Source organism: Spodoptera frugiperda, chromosome 11 (assembly GCF_023101765.2).
Source record: "Spodoptera frugiperda isolate SF20-4 chromosome 11, AGI-APGP_CSIRO_Sfru_2.0, whole genome shotgun sequence".
Lineage (NCBI taxonomy): Eukaryota > Metazoa > Arthropoda > Insecta > Lepidoptera > Noctuidae > Spodoptera > Spodoptera frugiperda.
In genome coordinates, this window is record NC_064222.1 from 8,675,460 (window position 1) to 8,694,478 (window position 19,019).

The following is a 19,019-nucleotide window of genomic DNA, read 5'->3' on the forward strand; positions in this document are numbered from 1 at the left end:
GCTTGACACGACTGTCGTGTCACGAAATATTTGTTCGTCGCCACGCATAAAAGTGCACCAAAATGGGCGTCGCAACGAATCGGTTAATTGATCATTGTAATGTGGACGACGCAATCGGATTTAGATAGTCATTATATGTAGCTGATATCATTTTATTCACCTGTTTAATCGGACACAATATGATTGAGCAACTTTAAATTTTGCTGACAACAACCCTTAAATTACCAGTCCCCAAAAAGCCGACAACGCACTTGTAACGTCAATGATTTTTAGGGTGTCCATGGGCGACGTCGATTGCTTACCATCAGGTGATCCGTAAGAACGTTAGCCGCATTATTTATCCTCGTTTGCTGCACTTTATTATAAACTAGCCTCTGCCACCGGCTTCGCTCGCTTTCCCGTGAGATAAAAACTAGTCTATGTGTTATTCCAGATGATAATCTACCCTTGTTCCAAATTTCGTCCCGATCCCTTCGGCCGTTTCGACGTTATTGACTAACAAACATACACACAAAATTCAAAAACGTTCGCATTTATAATATTATTAAATAAAGCAACGCTACACATTGCAGCGTTTACCTTACGATGTTTATTTATAGTACAAATTATTATTAAGCCGTAAAACGTGATTAAATGATACTCAATTGACCTGATATGTAATCCGTACATAATTATCTATAAATCATCACGTACATATCAACTATTTTATTATCTAGGTATATCCCGCGGCTTCAGTTGTAACTAAGAAGAAACCAGGCAATAAATAACATGTATTAAAATTATAATCAAGGCAATTATACTTACTGGGTGTTTCGATTATGAAAATTCCTAAATCCATTCAGATAATATGGGAGTACATTTTGTTCAATAATACCTTGCCCAACGCTAGGATTTTCTCCTGCGTCGTGGGTGCGTTTACAAACAAACAAGTTCATATGCACATCACACCCAGACCCAAAACAACAATTTGTGAATCACACAAAGTCGCCGTGCAAGAATCGAACCAGCTACACAGCGTGGCAGGCAATTGCCCAGCCACCGTGCCAACCGTGCAGTCAAGTACATAAAGGTCAGTTAAGACTCACTTTCAATTCCATGCGACTTAAAGCACAACTAGTAAAAGCAAGTTATTGTATGATTTTTTTAAGAGGCACAATTTTATTGATCATTGTTAACTTACCGTTTTTTAATGTCCCAGGTTTATATCACATTAACAGCCCATAAGTGGCCATTGCTGACAAAAAAGGTCTCTTCACGCACCGAGAAGGTTTGAGCATTATACACCACTCTTGCTCAATGTGGGTTGGCAATTTCAAACTTATAATTAGAAGTTAAAAGCTCAGGTTTCCTCACGATGTTTTCCTTCACCGTTTGTCAGTGGAGTCTAAATAATCTTAGAAAGTACATATAAGTCGAAAAATAGTCACATTGATACTTTGTGCTTGGTAGGTTTCCGACTCGCACCCTCATGAATGAGAAGCGGGCGTCTTAAACCGGGCAACCACGACAGATAGGTTTGTATTACAAACTGCTGTTACCACAAATGTAATTAAGGATTTATAAGAAAGAAAACAAACATACTTACAAAGCAAATTAATATAATTTTCACAGCTATAGAAACAACAATCAAATAAGAAATACACATCGAGATTCTACACATGAACCCATTGATCTTTAACAATCGAATCAATGAACTTTGTCCAACGGATTTGAAACTCATGCACCAAGTTATGCTTTTCACTGTACGAACTATGGTATAGAGAATTCAAAGCCAACTGCTTCAACATTTTAAGATCTGCATGTCGACTGGACACTCCCACAAAGGCAACATAAAAATCATGAGTCAAAATCTCAGCTTCCCAAGGACCTGGATCATCGCTTGAAAGAACTACAGGCATGTCCTGACTCAAGTACGTAGCTAATGGATGATTCCTTGGATCATCGACTAACTTCAAAACAAGATTTGATATCACGTTGACCTCTAGAGCTATCTGTCTCTTCTTAACCTCTGTCATTAACAAAGGATGCTTCACTAAAGCAAATGCATGCCCGATCCTCTTTGTGCCAAGAAGAATAGCATCAAATAAGTTTTCATCTGAACTTGTGCCGTACCAATTCGTTTCTCCCGCATGACAATACAAATTCAGGCTAGTATTCGTTATTTCGGGATAAAATTCCTTCAAAGGCCTTCCCAAATCCTCTTGGCCGACTAAATCAAATCCCGCAAGGAAATCAGGCATCAGCTCATGAATTTCTTTAGCTATTTTAACATAATTTTTCACAGTTTGTCTGTCCACTAATTTTAGAGGAGCATAAATCAATTTGGCTCCGAAGAAATCGGGATAGTCTTTCTTGAATTTTTCTGTGACTTGCTTGTAAATTTTAGCTGTGTCTACTGAGGTATAAGTGTTGCCTTCCAAATCGTACAATGGTGGTAATACACTTCTTATTTCGATGTACATGACGTTATCTTCTCTTAAAGCCAGTAATGTGTCGTAGTAATACTTCTCCCACACTGGTTTATAAGTGAACAGAGGTCCCGTACGGATAAAATACTTCGAGAAATATTCCCAAACTGTATTCACATCGGTGTAAACTTCTTGAGGATTGTCAATCACGAGAGTAAAGAATTTTCTAAGTTTTGTATCAAATTCTGTAACATTAGTATTTTCTCTTATATCCTTTGCTCTTTCCCATTTAGTCCCACACAATCCAGTAGGGCGGTGTTTCGAAAACATAAAGCTTACATCGGATTCGTCTTCATTGAAACACATCCACAGGTCGTCATAATAAGTTAGTCCAAGCACGTAATCTGGACCCAGTATAGCTGTGTCGTGGCCATGTAGCATTGCACCTTTAGGCATACTCTTCAGTATTTTGTACAATTTAGTGTCTTTCACCTGCTCCTTATATTCGAAGAAATGCTTCGATAGATTAAAATCTTTGGGATTCCGGAAACCGTAATCTATTTCTTCACGCTTAAGGTCCATTATTATTTCATTAGCTTTTAATTCACTATCACTGAGTTCAATTGAATGTCCAACCATCATTTTTAGTTCCTTTTCTATAAGAGTTTCTCTTTCACGGAGCACATTTTCATGTATTTGTGACATGGCCATTACTATATTCGTCAACAAGAATATTGTTAGTGACCACATTTTGTCGGTTCGCGGTCCAATGTCGCACTATCTGAGATTGTAATGGCATATCTGATACCTGAATTGATAATGTTTATTTGTAACGACATGACGTAATAATCAATTTACTATGCCGATGTAAGGTATAGTTGGGCTAGTCTTGTGCAAGCATGTTCGTGCCTGTTGCGTTGGTGACAGTTACGAAACTTGAGTTCAGTCAGCAAAATATAACAATAGGTAAATGTATTGTTCGCAATTATATTGTGTTACCAAGGTTTGTTATTTATTTATACTTACTAATATATAAAGCTGAAGAATTTGTATGTTTATTTAAAGAAACTAATCTCCGGGAATACTGGTTCGAATTGGATAATTTTATTAGTTAAGTGATGCGTAGTCCATTTTCTATATAAAACATCACACCACGAGTATTAAATTAAAAATCGGGACTATTTATCTTTTAAACCATTCAATAGATTTAGCTGAAATTCGAGACAATGATTGATTGAGACTTAAGAAAAGATATAAAAATAAAGATAAAAATAAGATAGCTTCTTCAAGGCCAGCGTCTAGCCTTGATCTTTCTATTCAAGTGTTATAAGATGGATAGCACGGAAGCCTACTTGTGGTTGCGAGATTACTTCCAGTTAATCTTTAGGCGCAGCGATGTACTGCTACGTACTACAATGTGACGTCTACTTTTTCTTCAAGCTTTCTATCACTTGAGAGCTTGATGATTGGCGACTGGGCATCCCCCAGTTGTGCAGTCTCTTTTGCCTTCAAAGCTTAAGTCATTCTGTTCTGCATTTAATTCACCGAGGGAAATGTAAACTATTTAGCTTTTCTTCTTCTTTATAATATATTCTGATATATTTCGTTACAGCATCCAAGACTCATGTCCCTGGAATGCGTCGGATTTTAGTGTTTCGGTATTTTTATGGTTGTATGTAGATGCTGGCTTATAGGAGTTGCAGTGTTTTTGGAGGTTGTGGCGGGTTTGTTCCACAAAAACATTGCTATAACCAGTAAAGACTCACCCTCAAATACATGGGTCTTATAACATAACTGGTGAAAGTACAATAAAGTAGTATAATTTATTGATTCTTAAAGGATGGATTTGTATTTTGTATGTTTTTTTTAAGAGCCACAATGTTAAACATAGTTAAATACTTAAACACCTTTTTTAATATCCTAAGTTTGTATCACAAAGCGATTCTACAACCACTGTAACTAAGGATTAAATTGAAAGAAAACAAACGTACTTACAAATCAAATTAATATAATTTAGACAACAGCAGAAAAAAGCAATAACATAGCAAATACACAATCAAATTCTAAACATGAACGCGATCTGGTCCATCTTTAAGAACTGAATCAATGAATTTTCCCCAACGGATTTCAAACTCATGCACCAATTTATCCTTTTCACTATACGAACTATAGTATAGAGAATTCAAAGCCAACTGCTTCAACATTTTAAGATCTGCATGTCGACTGGACACTCCCACAAATGTAACATAAAAATCGTGAGTCATAACCTCAGCTTCCCAAGGACCTGGATCATCGCCCGATAGAACTACAGGCATATCTTGACTCAAGTACGTAGCTAACGGATGATTCCTTGGATCATCGACTAACTTCAAAATAAGATTTGATATCACATTGACCTCTAGAGCTATCTGTTTCTTCTGGACTTCTTCCATTAACAAAGGATGCTTCACTAAAGCAAATGCATGCCCGATCCTCTTTGTGCCAAGAAGAATAGCATCAAATAAGTTCTCATCTGTACTTGTGCCATACCATTTCGTTTCTCCTGCATGGAAGTACAAATTCAGGCCAATACTTGCTAGTTCGGGATAAAATTCCTTCAAAGGCCTTCCCAAATCCTCTTGACGGACTAAATCAAAACCCGCAAGGAAATCAGGCATCAGCTCATGAATTTCTTTAGCTATTTTAATATAGTTTTTAATAGTTTCCTTGGCCACTGATCTTATAGCAGAATAAATCAATTTTGCTCCAAAGAAATCTGGATAGTCTTTCTTGAATTTTTCTGTGACTTGCTTGTAACTTTTGGCTGTGTCTACTGGGGTATAAGTGTTGCCTTCCAAATCGTACAATGTTGGTAATATACTTCTTATTTCGATGTACATGACGTTGTCTTCTCTTAAAGCAAGCAATGTATCGTAGTAATACTTCTCCCACACTGGTTTGTAAGTGAATAGAGGTCCCGTGCGGATAAAATACTTCAAGAAATATTCCCATACTGTATTCACATCGGTATAAACTTCTCGGGGATTGTCAATCACAAGTGTAAAGAATTTTCTAAGTTTTGCATCAAATTCTGTAACATTAGTATTTTCTCTCATATCCTTTGCTCTTTCCCATTTAGTCCCACACAATCCAGTAGGGCGGTGTTTCGAAAAAATAAAGCTTACATCGGATTCGTCTTCATTGAAACACATCCACAGGTCGTCATAATAAGTTAGTCCAACCACGTAATCTGGACCCAGCATAGCTGTGTCGTGGCCATGCAGCATTGCGCCTTTAGGCATACTCTTCAGTATTTTGTACAATTTAGTGTCTTTCACCTGCTCCTTATATTCGAAGAAATGCTTCGATAGATTAAAATCTTTGGGATTCCGGAAACCGTAATCTATTTCTTCACGCTTAAGGTCCATTATTATTTCATTAGCTTTTAATTCACTGTCACTGAGTTCAATTGAATGTCCAACCATCATTTTTAGTTCCTTTTCTATAAGAGTTTCTCTTTCACGGAGCACATTTTCATGTATTTGTGACATGGCCATTACTATATTCGTCAACAAGAATATTGTTAGTGGCCAAATTTTGTCAGTTCGCGGTCCAATGTTGCACTATCTGAGATTGTAATGGCATATCTGATACCTGAATTGATAATGTTTATTTCTAACGATATGACATAATAATCAATTTACAATTATATTGTGTTACCAAGGTTTGTTATTTATACTTACTAATAAATTACAAAGCTGAAGAGCTTGTTTGTTTGTTTGAACGCGTTTATCTTCGGGACCACTTGTTCGAATTAAGTAATAAGTTTGGTGTTGCGTAGTCAATTTAGCCCTTACAACATCACCGTACGAGCATTGAATCAAATCTCGGCACTCTCTATCTTTAAAACCACTCAAGAGATTTAGCTGAAATTCGAGACAATGATTGATTGAGATTTTAGAAAAAATATAAAGATTAAGATAAAGATAAGAGCTTCTTCAAGGCCAGCGGATAGTTAGCACGGAGACCCTACATGCGGGCGCGAGATCTTTGGGTGCAGCGACGTACTGCTACGTACTACAATGTGACGTCTACTTTTTCTTTAAGCTTTCTAGCATTTGAGAACATGGTCATTGGTGACTGGGCTTCCCAGTGGTGGAGTCTCTTTGTGCCTTCAAAACTTAAGCCATTCTGCCCTGCATTGAATTCACCGAGGGAAATGGAAACTATTTGGCTTTTCTTCTCCTTTATAACATCTTCTGATATATTTCGTTGCAGGATCCAAGAATCACGTCCATCCAAGAATCAGTGTTTTCATGGTTGTGTGAGTATCCATAGTAGATGCTGGCTTACGGGAATTGGAGCGGTTTTGGGATTTTGTGGTGGGGTTGTCTCATAAAAGCGTTGCTATAACCAGTAAAGACTTACCCTTAAATACATGGGTCTTATAACATAACTGGTGAAAGTAGTATAATTTATTAATTGTCAAAAGATGGATTTGTATTTTTTATGCACTTGTAAGAGCACAATATTAAACACCTTTTTTATTATACTAAGTTTGTATCTAAAATCGATTATACAACTACCGTTACTAAGGATTGAAAAGAAAGAAAACCAACCAAAATTGCAAAACAAATTAATATTTAATTTATACAACAGTAGAAAACAACAATCAGACAGCAAATACACGATCAATTTCTAAACATGAACGCGATCAGGTCGATCTTTAAGAATTGCATCAATAAACTTTGCCCAACGAATTTGAAACTCATGCACCATTTTACGCTTTGCCCTATGTGAGCTATAGTATAGAGAATTCAAAGCCAACTGCTTCAACATTTTAAGATCTGCATGTCGACTGGACACTCCCACAAAAGTAACATAAAAATCATGAGTCAAAATCTCAGCTTCCCAAGTACCTGGATCATCGCTCGATAGAACTACAGGCATATCTTGACTCAAGTACGTAGCTAATGGATGATTCCTTACATCATCGACTAACTTTAAAACAACATTTGATATAACATTCATCTCTAGTGCTATCTTTCTCTTCTGAACTTCTTTCATTAACAAAGGATGCTTCACTAAAGCAAATGCATGCCCGATCCTCTTTGTGCCAAGAAGAATAGCATCAAATAAGTTCTCATCTGTACTTGTGCCGTACCAATTCGTTTCTCCTGCATGAAAATACAAATTCAGGCCAATATTTGCTAGTTCGGGATAAAACTCTTTCAAAGGCTTTCCCAAATCCTCTTGACCAACTAAATCAAAACCCGCAAGGAAATCAGGCATCAGCTCGTGAATTTCTTTAGCTATTTTAATATAGTTTTTCAAAGTTTCTGTGGCCACTGATCTTATAGGAGCATAAATCAATTTTGCTCCGAAGAAATCTGGATAGTCTTTCTTGAATTTTTCTGTCACTCGCTTGTAGCTTTTGGCTGTGTCTACCGAGTTGTAAATATTGCCTTCCAAATCGTACAATGGTGGCAATACACTCCTAATTTCAAGGTACATGACGTTATCTTCTCTTAAAGCAAGCAATGTATGGTAGTAATACTTCTCCCACACTGGTTTATAAGTGAATAGAGGTCCCGTGCGTATAAAATACTTCATAAAATATTCCCAAACTGTATTCACATCAGTATAAACTTCTTGAGGATTGTCAATCACAAGAGTAAAGAATTTTCTAAGTTTTGCATCAAATTTTCTAAAATTTGTAGATCTTCTTATATCCATGGCTCTTTCCCATTTCGTTTCACACCACCCAGTAGGGCGGTGCTTCGAAAAAATAAAGCTAACATCGGATTGGTCTTCCTTGAAACAAACCCACAGGTCGTCACAATAGGTTAATTCAAGCATGTAATCTGGACCCAGTATAGCCGTGTCGTGTCCATGCAGCATTGCGCCTTTGGGCATACTCTTCAGTATTTTGTACAATTTAGTGTCTTTCACCTGCTCCTTATATTCGAAGAAATGTTTTGATAGATTAAAATCTTTGGGATTCCAAAAACCGTAATCTATTTCTTCACGCTTAAGGTCCATTATTATTTCATTTGCTTCTATTTCTCTGTCACTGAGTTTAATTGAATGTCCAACCATCATTTTTAGTTCCTTTTCTATAAGAGCTTCTCTTTCATGGACAATTCCATGTGACGTTGCTATTAAAATATTTATCAATAAGAGTTTTGTTAGTGGCCACATTTTGTCCAATGTCCTTTTACTTGAGATTGGTATGTAATGATGTAACGTAAATATCAAATTTTCTACGTTGAGGTAAGGTAAAGTTGGGCTAGTCTTGTGCAAGCATGTTCGTGCCTGTTGCGTTGGTAGCAGGTGCGAAATTTGACTTCAATCAGCAAAATCTATAACAATAAAATGTATTAAATTAACTAAAAAACATGGTTTATTCACATAAAGAATATTCGAAGAAAAAGCTCTACTCTACTCTAGCTTAGAACCACAGGGTGGCTCTTCATCATGAGCAGCCTGTGCAGACGGCGCGACGTCGCCGCGGTGACGTCTTTTTTCTATTTTTTACGTGAGTAATTCGTGATTTTAGTTAATTTAGTATGTCTCACGATACTTATTATAAAAAACGTAATAAATTGTATGGTATGCAATTATATTATGTTATCAATATTCGTTTAGAAAACACATTAAGCACATTGTAGCTGTATGTTAAACGAAATTGAACCTTAATTCGTATGTAAGTTGTTATCGTGAAAAACGTAGGTACATACACTAAAGTTCCGTATAAAAATGTAAAAAATATTATCCAAAATATTTAGAAAAAAGAATTTAAAAACATTTCACTAATAAACTATATGACTTTTGAAGGTAAATAAAATGGATGGATTTTGTTTGACACAAAATCTCGTTGGCGTATTAATTACACTTATAAAAGGATCTAATGTTGCTTTTGTTATGTTATTAAATATTTTTGACGTTAACAAAGTAATTGTTATTTGGCATTAGAATGAGTTTGTTTTACGTTAAAGGAAATCAGAACGAGAGCACGTTCGACGCTTTGTACCCTTTTTTTAAGAAGGGGGAAAATCATCCCATTTCTTCTCCCGCCTTACTAGGTCTGGTTCTGGTCGGGCGGTGAGCTACCCGCCGTCCGCAGACCCGCACTTACGGTGGCCAGCAATCGTCGCGCGATTCCCAATGGTCGGAGTGTCTCTCGCGACGTCTAGACGTCCTCGCAGACGGTGTGTGGACGTTTATTCCCTCGAGCGTACCACCTCCTCCTTAGCTAGCATGACTGCCTCGCAGAAGGAGGAGGCGGCGTCCCAGTCCCCCTGCTCTGCTACATGGCCTGAACCAATTCCAGATGTGAGAAGTCGCCGTCGCCGACCACATCTCTGAGGACACGGTGGTGCTCAGCCAATACAGGGTACACCGCCACCGTATGCTCCACCGCGTTCTCCGGGTGGACCTCGCAGTGAAGACACCCAGGCGTTTCCTCCCGCCTAATCAGGAATAGGAACCTACCGAAGCTCCCGGAAAACACCTGCGTCAGGCGGTATGTCAGGATGCCGTGGCGCATCTAAAGCCACGCCTTGTGGGGACTTATCGCAGCAATGAGAGCGAGCCCAAAAAATTGGTACCTATCTCAGGGTCTATAAGAATTAAACACTACAAGAAAGAAAACCAATATTGTTAGAAAACAAATTAATATAATTTACACAACAAACAGATAGCAAATATCTGTTGAGATTCTAAACAAACACATGATCTTTAACGATTGAATCAATGAACTTCATCCAACGGATTTGAAACTCATGCACCAATTTATGCTTTTCACTATACGAACTATAGTATAGAGAATTCAAAGCCAACTGCTTCAACATTTTAAGATCTGCATGTCGACTAGACACTCCCACAAATGCAACATAAAAATCGTGAGTCAACATTTCAGCTTCCCAAAGACCTGGATCATCGCTCGATAGAACTACAGGCATATCTTGACTCAAGTACGTAGCTAATGGATGATTCCTTACATCATCGACCAACTTTAAAACAACATTTGATATAACATTCATCTCTAGAGCTATCTTTCTCCTCTGAACTTCTTTCATTAATAAAGGATGCTTCACTAAAGCAAATGCATGCCCGATCCTCTTTGTGCCAAGAAGAATAGCATCAAATAAGTTCTCATCTGTACTTGTGCCGTACCAATTCGTTTCTCCTGCATGAAAATACAAATTCAGGCTAATATTTGCTAGTTCGGGATAAAACTCTTTTAAAGGCTTTCCCAAATCCTCTTGACCGACTAAATCAAAACCCGCAAGGAAATCAGGCATCAGCTCATGAATTTCTTTAGCTATTTTAATATAATTTCTCAAAGTTTCTCTGTCAATTGATCTTTCAGGAGCATAAATCAATTTTGCTCCGAAGAAATCTGGATAATCATTCTTAAATTTTTCTGTCAGTCGCTCGTAAATTTTGGCTGTGTCTACTGAGCTATAGGTTATGCCTTCCAAATCGTACAATGACGGCAACCCACTTCTAATTTCAAAGTACATGACGTTGTCTTCTCTTAAAGCAAGTAACATATCGTAATAATACTTCTCCCACACTGGTTTATATTTGATCAAAGGTCCAGTACGGGTAAAATACTTGTCAAAATATTCCCATACTGTATTCACATCTGTATAAACTTCTTGAGGATTGTCAATCACAAGAGTAAAGAATTTCCTGAGTTTTGCATCAAATTCTGTAACATTAGTAGTTCTTCTTATATCCATTATTCTTTCCCATTTCGTTTCACAGCAGCCAGCAGGGTAGTGTTTAGAAAAAATAAAGCTTACATCGGATTGGTCTTCCTTGAAGCATATCCAGAGGTCGTCACAATAAGTTAGTTCAAGCACGTAATCTGGACCGTGCATAGCTTTGCCGTGTCCATGCAGCAATGCACCTTTAGGCATACTCTTTATTATTTTATACAATTTAGTATCCTTCACTAGGTCTTTATATTCAAAGAAATGTTTCGATAGATTGTAATATTTAGGATTCCAGAAACCGTAGTCTATTTCTTCACGCTTAAGGTCCATTATTATTTCATTAGCTTCTAATTCACTGTCACTGAGTTCAATTGAATGTCCAACCATCATTTTTAGTTCCTTTTCTATAAGAGTTTCTCTTTCATGGAGTATATTGCCATGGATTTGTGATGTTACTATTAAAATATTCGGCAATAAGATTATTGTTAGTAGCCACATTGTGTCGGTTCGTGGTCCAATGTACTTGAGAATGGTATGGAATACCTGATTTAAAATTTCTATTAGTAACGATATGACGTAATAATCAATTTACTATGCCGATGTAAGGTATAGTTGGGCTAGTCTTGTACAAGCATGTTCGTAGCTGTTACGTTGGTGGTAGGTGTGAAATTGGACTTCTGTCAGCAATATCTATAACAATAAAACAAATTGTAGCTGTATTATGTTAAACGAAATTGAACCTTTATTGAAATGTAACTAAGTTGTTATTATGAAAATAGTAGGTATACACCAAAGACTTGTATTAAAATGAACAAAATATCTGGAAAAAAGAAGTGAAAAACATCACACTAAAAGATTGTATGACTTGAAGTCATGGCACACAGTAACGGTACGGCTGCGGCATGGCATTTTTGCGTTTGGAAAAGCCAACAGCGAGCGGTCCACGCGCTGACAGCGCGCTTGTCGTGCCTCGTCTTTGTGATTTCAGACATTAAACAAGGTCGACTCGAAGCTGTTCCTTCTTTGGTTTGTTATGGTCAACAACTAAACCATAGCAGAACATTTATCACCTACCACCTATCAAGATGTAAATTGCTGAATACAGACCTCCCCTAATGACTTCTAGATCAGCCTACTGGAAGCCCCCTACATCCAGCGCCTTCTTACCACCTCTAATAGCTTATCTGTCCACCTTATCGGACGTTCTGCGCTGCTTTTGCACAGTACACACCACAGGGTGCAGCCTCGAGCTACAAAAAACAGTTTATCATGGTCTCGCTTTAAATAATCTTTTCGCATATTCAACAGTCAGTTTATACTGGTTTGTGTACCTTGATGTGTGGTGACGTGTTTCGTTTTGTATAGCTTGATGTGTCACTACATGTTTTGTAGTTTCAACTCAAGAACTTTTTTGTCTAGTCAAAGATATCTATTATTGTAAATGTGAAAGTTTGTGAGTGACTTGGTTGTTGGTATGTGAGTTTGTGTGTGTGTTTGTTACTCAATCACGTCAAAACAGCTAAAGGGATCAGGGTGAAATTTGGAACAGATCAAATCAAATCACTTTAATGCATCCATAGTGTACAGTGTGGTCTAAAATTTTATACAGTAATATGTTCCAACTATTAGGGATTTGGTGTCTTATTGTAAATTGTGAATAAATTATTATTTATAGGCAAATGGATTTGGTGCAATGTTGTAAATTATCAATATAATAAATTAATATCCCACGTAAATGCAGGTGAAACCAGTGGCCGAAGCTAGTTACACTGTTTCTGATATACTACCAAGTTGTGACTTAAAAAGTTAACCAACCGTTTAATAGGCTGTTAGTTTGTAAGTTATTGTTAACCGTGAACTAACGTACTGTATGTAATTTGACGACGCTTTCCCTTCACCGCTACTTCATTCACACGGCGGCGACGTAAAATAAGTTGTCTGTCAACGTCTCACATCAATATTATCTAAGACAGAAGCAGTTGAAATAGATATTTTAAGTATAAGGCCCATTGTCACAGTGTTTTTTTTATGGAATAGGGGGCAAACGAGCAGATGGGTCACCTGATGGTAAGCGATCAGCGCCGAATAGTTTTCAATATGTAAACGTTAAAAAAACCGACTTCAACCTAGATAACCCCTTCAACCGCCATTTTTCAAGTCGGGTAATATACCTTAAATATTGCCCTAGATCTGAACGATCTGACGTTTTTCTCTTAGTAAAATAGACCTAGGTACTTATAAAATAAATATTTAAAAAATGTATTTTATTTAAAACATTTGTAGGTACACAATTAAACAAATTTGTAATACATCAGACTTAGATGTTATGTTATATTTACAATAATAGCGATTTTATTGGACAAGGTAAGTAACACAATCACTACCGTAGTTTAGTTAAACATTTAATGATTACTTAAAACTATTACTTAGTAACAACTTTGTACCGAAAACCACTGCTAATTATTGGGTTAAGTAACCGTTAAATGACTCTAAGTGCGGCGGTTAGGCTAGCCTTCTCACACACGTCGAAACCACATCAAAACATAACAAACAAACAAAAAACCAAAAAAGAGCAAACTCTCGTCTCGTCTCAAGCATAGTTTCTCACAAGACCCTCAACAATTATTTAAAAACATACCCGGGAACATTAGCAAAAGAAAAAATCAAAAACAGTGGTGTGTATTACAAGCATTGGCATGCAAAAAGGGGGTTCGTTTTCAAAGTGGAAGGGAAAAAAGCGGCAAAGACCGCCATCACTCCCGCACTGATTTCTCGGCAAAGGGTTGGATGGATTAAGTGGCACTTTAGAGTACCGCCCTATGGTTAAAAAAAACATGGCCGCCAGGTCTATACGAGACGGAGTTCGCGTCACCTATCCCTTTAATCTTGTGATTGCGGTTTGCCGTCAGATCTCTAGACGTATGTTTATTACTTAGTGTTTTTGTGAATTAAAAAGTGAATTTTGCGTATGGAAGTTTAGTTTTTAAATTAAACGTTCTCATAGAACGTTTAATTTACTTATGTAGTGATACATACCTACATACTAGTTAACAGTCATGACTGTGATGACTCCACTTGTATCTTTAATAGAAGCTTTCGAACTTTCCGAACTTTCCGCTTGAACGACAAATGACTATAGGCAGGTCTATGCAAATGAAATAGCAAATATTGAATGGTGGAATACAGAAACTGCATTCTTACTATGCACCATGAATGCTTCATAAAACAGGTTCTAGTTGTCATTTTGTTCTTAAGAAAACTAATCATCATACATAATATATTATTATCTATATACTTCTATAGGTAGCTACTAATATAATAAACAGAAAAGATTTGTATGTAAGTACGTTTGTAACGAATTACCTCAAAAAGTACAAGACCGATTTTGATACTTTCTTTCATCGTTTGAATGCTAAATTATCGTCGCGTCTTTTATCCTCGAAGGTGTAGGCTGAGGTGCGCATTGCAGCACGTAATGGTACTGTACAATGTACACCCATTTTTCAGCATTTGTGTTATATAAGGCCCATGTTATAGTGAGTGAGCCTATTGCCATGTACCGCACATTTCCCGACCAGCATTCTGTGACCTTAATTAATTAGGTCGTCTATCCATTTTTTCTGACAGTGTTTTATATCCATATTTACCCACTATTTGTGATACATTTGTTCTTTGTCCCTTTGGAGTGGCTCATCCGACCGTTAGTCATATGGTATTGTGAAGCCTTGTAGTTATAGTTATATAGGACATTTTCCTGGAATTCTCTGTTGCAAGCTATGTCTGACAATCTTCTATTATACAACGAGCTTAAATTGAGTTTAGAGTCATCCAAACTATAAATTGATTGAACATGACTGAAAGAAAGGTCATTTAAGATCAGAGGTGTACTGTACCGTAATTTGCCAATTGACGGTACGTGATTATCTCAAAGAGTTTGGTTTGATTAGGTATGAAGTACATAGGTACTTTGTTTAACGTGAGATATCCAGCATAACTACTCTCTTGTTCATAATTTCTCAGAACAAAACTCGCTTTTGTTACCAAAATGCATTCTAAATTCTAAAAGTCATTTTCAATGTTTACTTCTATTTTATCCGTGATTCACGTAAAATTTAATAACCATCAGGGTATGCACGGGGTATGCACGTTGCGGAAGTAAGCAGGACTGATTTTTTGCTCGTTTCAGTCACTTAAACGGCTCCAGAAGTTCCTGCCATTTCAAACAAAAATTACTCTTGCTCAGTCGCTTCTCCTCTCCCTATTAGACTATGCTGATGTCTGTTTCATTGCGGCGACTGATGGAACTTCTTACAAACTCGTACGTCTCCAGAATCTGTGCATCAGCTTCATTTTTGCCTCCGGAAATAAGTCCCATGTGTCTGAATTTCGGAGCCGAGACTATTGCCATACCGCACATTTCGGCAGACGTCGGGTGTTCATACTTCTGTGAAATTTTCTCTAATCTCTGCATTCACGGCTCTCTACTGCCCTTAAGCTATCTTCGGGAACGTTTTGAATTTCTTGTTCCCAGAGACAAACCCTGTCGCTCCTCTTCATCTCTACTTCTCCGTGTCCCTCCTCATGCTTCGAGCCGTTATGGTGGATCCTTCTCTGTTCACGCTGTGAGGCTTTGGAACTCTCTTCCAAATACTATACGCGGGAGCTCATCATTAGATGTCTTCAGGAGACGAATTAAAGAACATTTTTTGTCGACATGATCATATATGTATGTATTTATGTATGTATTTAATTTATATTTTATTTTGTATGTATTATTTTGTCTATTGTGTAGTTTTTTTTTTTTTTTTTTTCTTTCTCTTGATATTTGTTGTTTAGTTAGTAGTTTTTATTTATAGAATGTGTTTGTAGTTTTAAAATTTTTTTTTGCGCACGTTGATTACCCGCCTATATAAAATCTCTGTTTAACTTTAAGGTTTGCTGTCAGAGAACCCAATTCTGGGTTAAGCTCGCCTTTGTACACAAGCTTACAAAATTGTATGTATCTGTTTGTATTTGTGTGTGTGCAATAAAGTATAATTAATTAATTAATTAATCAGCATTTTGTTTTATCAGTGTCACACGTTCAATAACACATGAGTTTCCCACAACACAATGAACGAATTAATATCATTATTACAATACCATTGTTACCATAAACTGCGATTTATCATTTCATAGGTCGACGCCCTGACTCAGTGGCAATCTGACGCCGGCGCGAGTCGAACGCGTTACAAACATGCGCTCAGTAATCCTAGCCGTATTACCAATATTATTCATTCACGCAAAATGTGACGACAAGTACCACGAGAAGCGGAAGCAACTCGTTGAACTTGAACTAAGGATGGCCCTCGGCGGTAACTCCACACTCAACGATAAAGAAAACATTGTAAACAACTGCTTGATGCAACACAAGTTCAACGAACTCGATTACGGATTCGACAACCCTGACCATTACAACCTTTCGCACCATTTCTTCAATTATAGAAAGCAAATACAGAAGTCTAAAGTTTATAAGATTATCCAGAGTATGCCTAAAGGAGCAGTGCTTCATGTTCATGATATGGCGATCATCGGACCTGATTATTTTGTGAATCTTACCTACATGGACCATCTTTATGTGTGTTTCGGTAAGCCTATCAAGTTCTGGTTCTCATATACCGTTCCAAATACTACATGTGATGGGGATTGGAAGCTGATGAAGGATGTCAGGAAGGCAGCAGCTAATGTGACGCAGTTCGACGCTGATTTGAGGAAACACTTCACCCTGGTCTGTGATAACCCTGACGTTGTTTACCCATCCATCAAAGAAACTTGGGATACCTTCATGGGATACTTCACCTCCGTATTCGGTCTACTATCTTTCAGGCCAAATTGGGAACAATATTTTTATGATGCTCTAAAACTGTTCAGAGCCGACAACATCATGTATGTTGAAGTACGAAGCATATTGCCCAACCTGTATGAGCTAGATGGTACTGTCTATGACAAGATAATAACAGCAAAAGCCTATAGAAAAGCGATAAACAAATTCCTCAAAGACTATCCAGATTTTCTAGGAGCCAAACTGATATTTGCTCCATCAAGGAAGGTGGATGCAAAAGTACTGGACTCTTATATACAAACAGCAAGACATATAAAGAGAGATATGCCTGATTTGTATGCTGGATTCGATCTGGTTGGACAAGAAGATTTAGGGAATCCATTAATAGAATTTGTACCTCAATTACTCCAAGCTAAAGACTTAAATTTCTTCTTCCACGCCGGTGAAACGAATTGGTTCGGTACATTGACGGACGAGAACTTAGTTGATGCCGTACTACTGGGTGCTAAAAGAATCGGGCATGGATATGCACTTGCAAAGCATCCAGCTTTGATGAGAGAAGTGATAAAAAAGGACATTGGAATAGAAGTAAATGTTTTATCAAATGCTGTGTTATCTCTAGTGAAAGACGTTCGTAACCATCCTTTAAATATTTTCTTGAGTTTGGACCTTCCTGTGGTGTTGTCCAGTGATGATCCTGGTGCTTGGGAAGCTGATCCATTGTCGGATGACTTTTACGTGGCATTCGTGGGTGTTGCTAGTAGACTTGCAGATTTGAGGATGCTGAAGGGTTTAGCTCTAAATTCTTTGAAGTACAGTGCTTTGAAGGCGGAGCATAAAGTGCGGGCGATACGTGAGTTTAATTCAAGATGGAATGATTTTGTTAATCATTTTGATTGTAAGTCGTATTAGAAACTTTGTACTTGTGTCTTTATTGTTTGTAATGATTATTATTATATATCGCCACGCCTTCTATCGCCGAAGGGGTAGGCAGAGGTGCACATTATGGCACTGTACAATGTACACCCACTTTTCACAAATTATGTTGTAAGTCCTATGTAATAGGGGGTGAGCCTTTTGTGTGAGGTAGTGAGTTTGTAATTATGAATCTTAATATTGAATTTTGGCAGTATAGGTATCTCAATGACTTATTTAACTAGTAAATGTTATACTTGTTAATATTACTTTAATAGTTCTGATACTAGCAGTTGGGGGTTATCCAAACGTGTCAATACTTTCAATTAACAATTTATTTATGTGTATGTACAGTTTTGGGTTACACATTAATACCTAATTAAAGTGTCTTCATTTTCCTCAAATATATCAATGTCTAAGCCGTCAACCATTGTTTTTGAGTTGTAAACTATTGCATGTTCTTTTTATAATGTATTTTTATCTTATAAAATTAACAAAAGCGAGACCTTAAATCTAAGTATTTCTTTGCTAAAGGAAAGCTCTCTAATTTGTACACTACCTATTTACTATATTTATTCTTATTATTTTATGTAAATGTATGTAAATACATACTACAAGCTTTTTAGTGTTGTTTTATCAGAATATAAAAAGAACAAATGCAATACTAATGTCGTTATGAATGTTATATTAAAACCAAAGAATACTTACTTTTAATTAAAAAGGTTTTTTATTTCAATTGATACAACATTCCTTTTAATTCTACGTCGATCGACGCGAGATCGACGGCGAAGAGACGCGACGTGGTAATTTTTTTACAAGTTTGTTTTTGATTGACAAACATCAATGTTATAATACAATTTTGCAACAGAGTGTTTTTCTCCGGAGATGTGGTATGTAGCTATGCTACGAAGATGTAATAGTTAAGCTGTGAAACTATGTGACCGTTTCCACTGATACTAAGCTATGTAGTTGTGCGAGGAAGATGCACAGCTCGAGTATGCGATGTATCGATAGTAGCATCTTTTTATATATAAATAAAAAAACATAGCTTAACTGAGTCCGTTTCCACCATTGCTAAGCTCTTACCAATGAATATGATTGATCGAAGCCAAACCCATCCACAGCAACCTAGCATAGCACATCAGGTGGAAAAGCACCTAAGGCCATTGC

At 37.1% G+C, this 19,019-nt stretch overlaps 4 protein-coding genes across 8 annotated transcripts; 1 reads left to right on the forward strand and 3 right to left on the reverse strand.

The window, feature by feature from the left end:
• Positions 1 to 1,581: 1,581 nt before the first annotated feature.
• Positions 1,582 to 11,734, reverse strand: LOC118275140 (adenosine deaminase AGSA-like). 2 transcript variants are annotated; one of them, XM_050696742.1, is made up of 2 exons: positions 10,321 to 11,734; positions 1,582 to 1,867 (listed from the first exon to the last, which is right to left on the reverse strand). In XM_050696742.1, exons 1-2 carry the CDS (start codon positions 11,609 to 11,611, stop codon positions 1,653 to 1,655), a joined length of 1,506 nt encoding a protein of 501 aa, XP_050552699.1. In that variant the 5' UTR covers positions 11,612 to 11,734; the 3' UTR covers positions 1,582 to 1,652. The 2 variants fall into 2 exon arrangements, with proteins under 2 accessions (XP_050552699.1, XP_035448901.2); XM_035593008.2 differs by lacking the exon at positions 10,321 to 11,734 and having other exon boundaries at positions 1,582 to 3,230.
• Positions 4,400 to 6,030, reverse strand: LOC118275163 (adenosine deaminase AGSA-like). Its single transcript, XM_035593030.2, has one exon. The coding sequence runs from the start codon at positions 5,942 to 5,944 to the stop codon at positions 4,472 to 4,474; it is 1,473 nt and encodes a 490-aa protein (XP_035448923.2). The 5' UTR covers positions 5,945 to 6,030; the 3' UTR covers positions 4,400 to 4,471.
• Positions 7,012 to 14,296, reverse strand: LOC118275167 (adenosine deaminase 2). 4 transcript variants are annotated; one of them, XM_050696743.1, is made up of 2 exons: positions 14,150 to 14,296; positions 7,012 to 8,749 (listed from the first exon to the last, which is right to left on the reverse strand). In XM_050696743.1, exon 2 carries the CDS (start codon positions 8,586 to 8,588, stop codon positions 7,086 to 7,088), a length of 1,503 nt encoding a protein of 500 aa, XP_050552700.1. In that variant the 5' UTR covers positions 8,589 to 8,749; positions 14,150 to 14,296; the 3' UTR covers positions 7,012 to 7,085. The 4 variants fall into 4 exon arrangements, with proteins under 4 accessions (XP_050552700.1, XP_050552701.1, XP_050552703.1 ...); XM_050696744.1 differs by lacking the exon at positions 14,150 to 14,296 and adding an exon at positions 9,128 to 9,199; XM_050696746.1 differs by lacking the exon at positions 14,150 to 14,296 and adding an exon at positions 9,082 to 9,175.
• A 1,995-nt stretch (positions 14,297 to 16,291) lies between these two features.
• On the forward strand, positions 16,292 to 18,441 carry LOC118275092 (adenosine deaminase 2-A-like). The gene has a single exon (XM_035592950.2). The coding sequence runs from the start codon at positions 16,350 to 16,352 to the stop codon at positions 17,844 to 17,846; it is 1,497 nt and encodes a 498-aa protein (XP_035448843.2). The 5' UTR covers positions 16,292 to 16,349; the 3' UTR covers positions 17,847 to 18,441.
• The last annotated feature ends 578 nt before the right edge of the window (positions 18,442 to 19,019 follow it).

Excerpts from the sequence above, each read along its gene's own strand:
- LOC118275163 (XM_035593030.2), bottom strand. The coding sequence starts at position 5,944 with ATGGCCATGTCACAAATACATGAAAATGTGCTCCGTGAAAGAGAAACT.
- LOC118275167 (XM_050696743.1), bottom strand. The coding sequence starts at position 8,588 with ATGTGGCCACTAACAAAACTCTTATTGATAAATATTTTAATAGCAACG.
- LOC118275140 (XM_050696742.1), bottom strand. The coding sequence starts at position 11,611 with ATGTGGCTACTAACAATAATCTTATTGCCGAATATTTTAATAGTAACA. Across the intron at positions 1,868-10,320 it reads TCTATCGAGCGATGATCCAG|GTCCTTGGGAAGCTGAGATT; the intron begins GTCTTTGGGAAG and ends GCGATGATCCAG.
- LOC118275092 (XM_035592950.2), top strand. The coding sequence starts at position 16,350 with ATGCGCTCAGTAATCCTAGCCGTATTACCAATATTATTCATTCACGCA.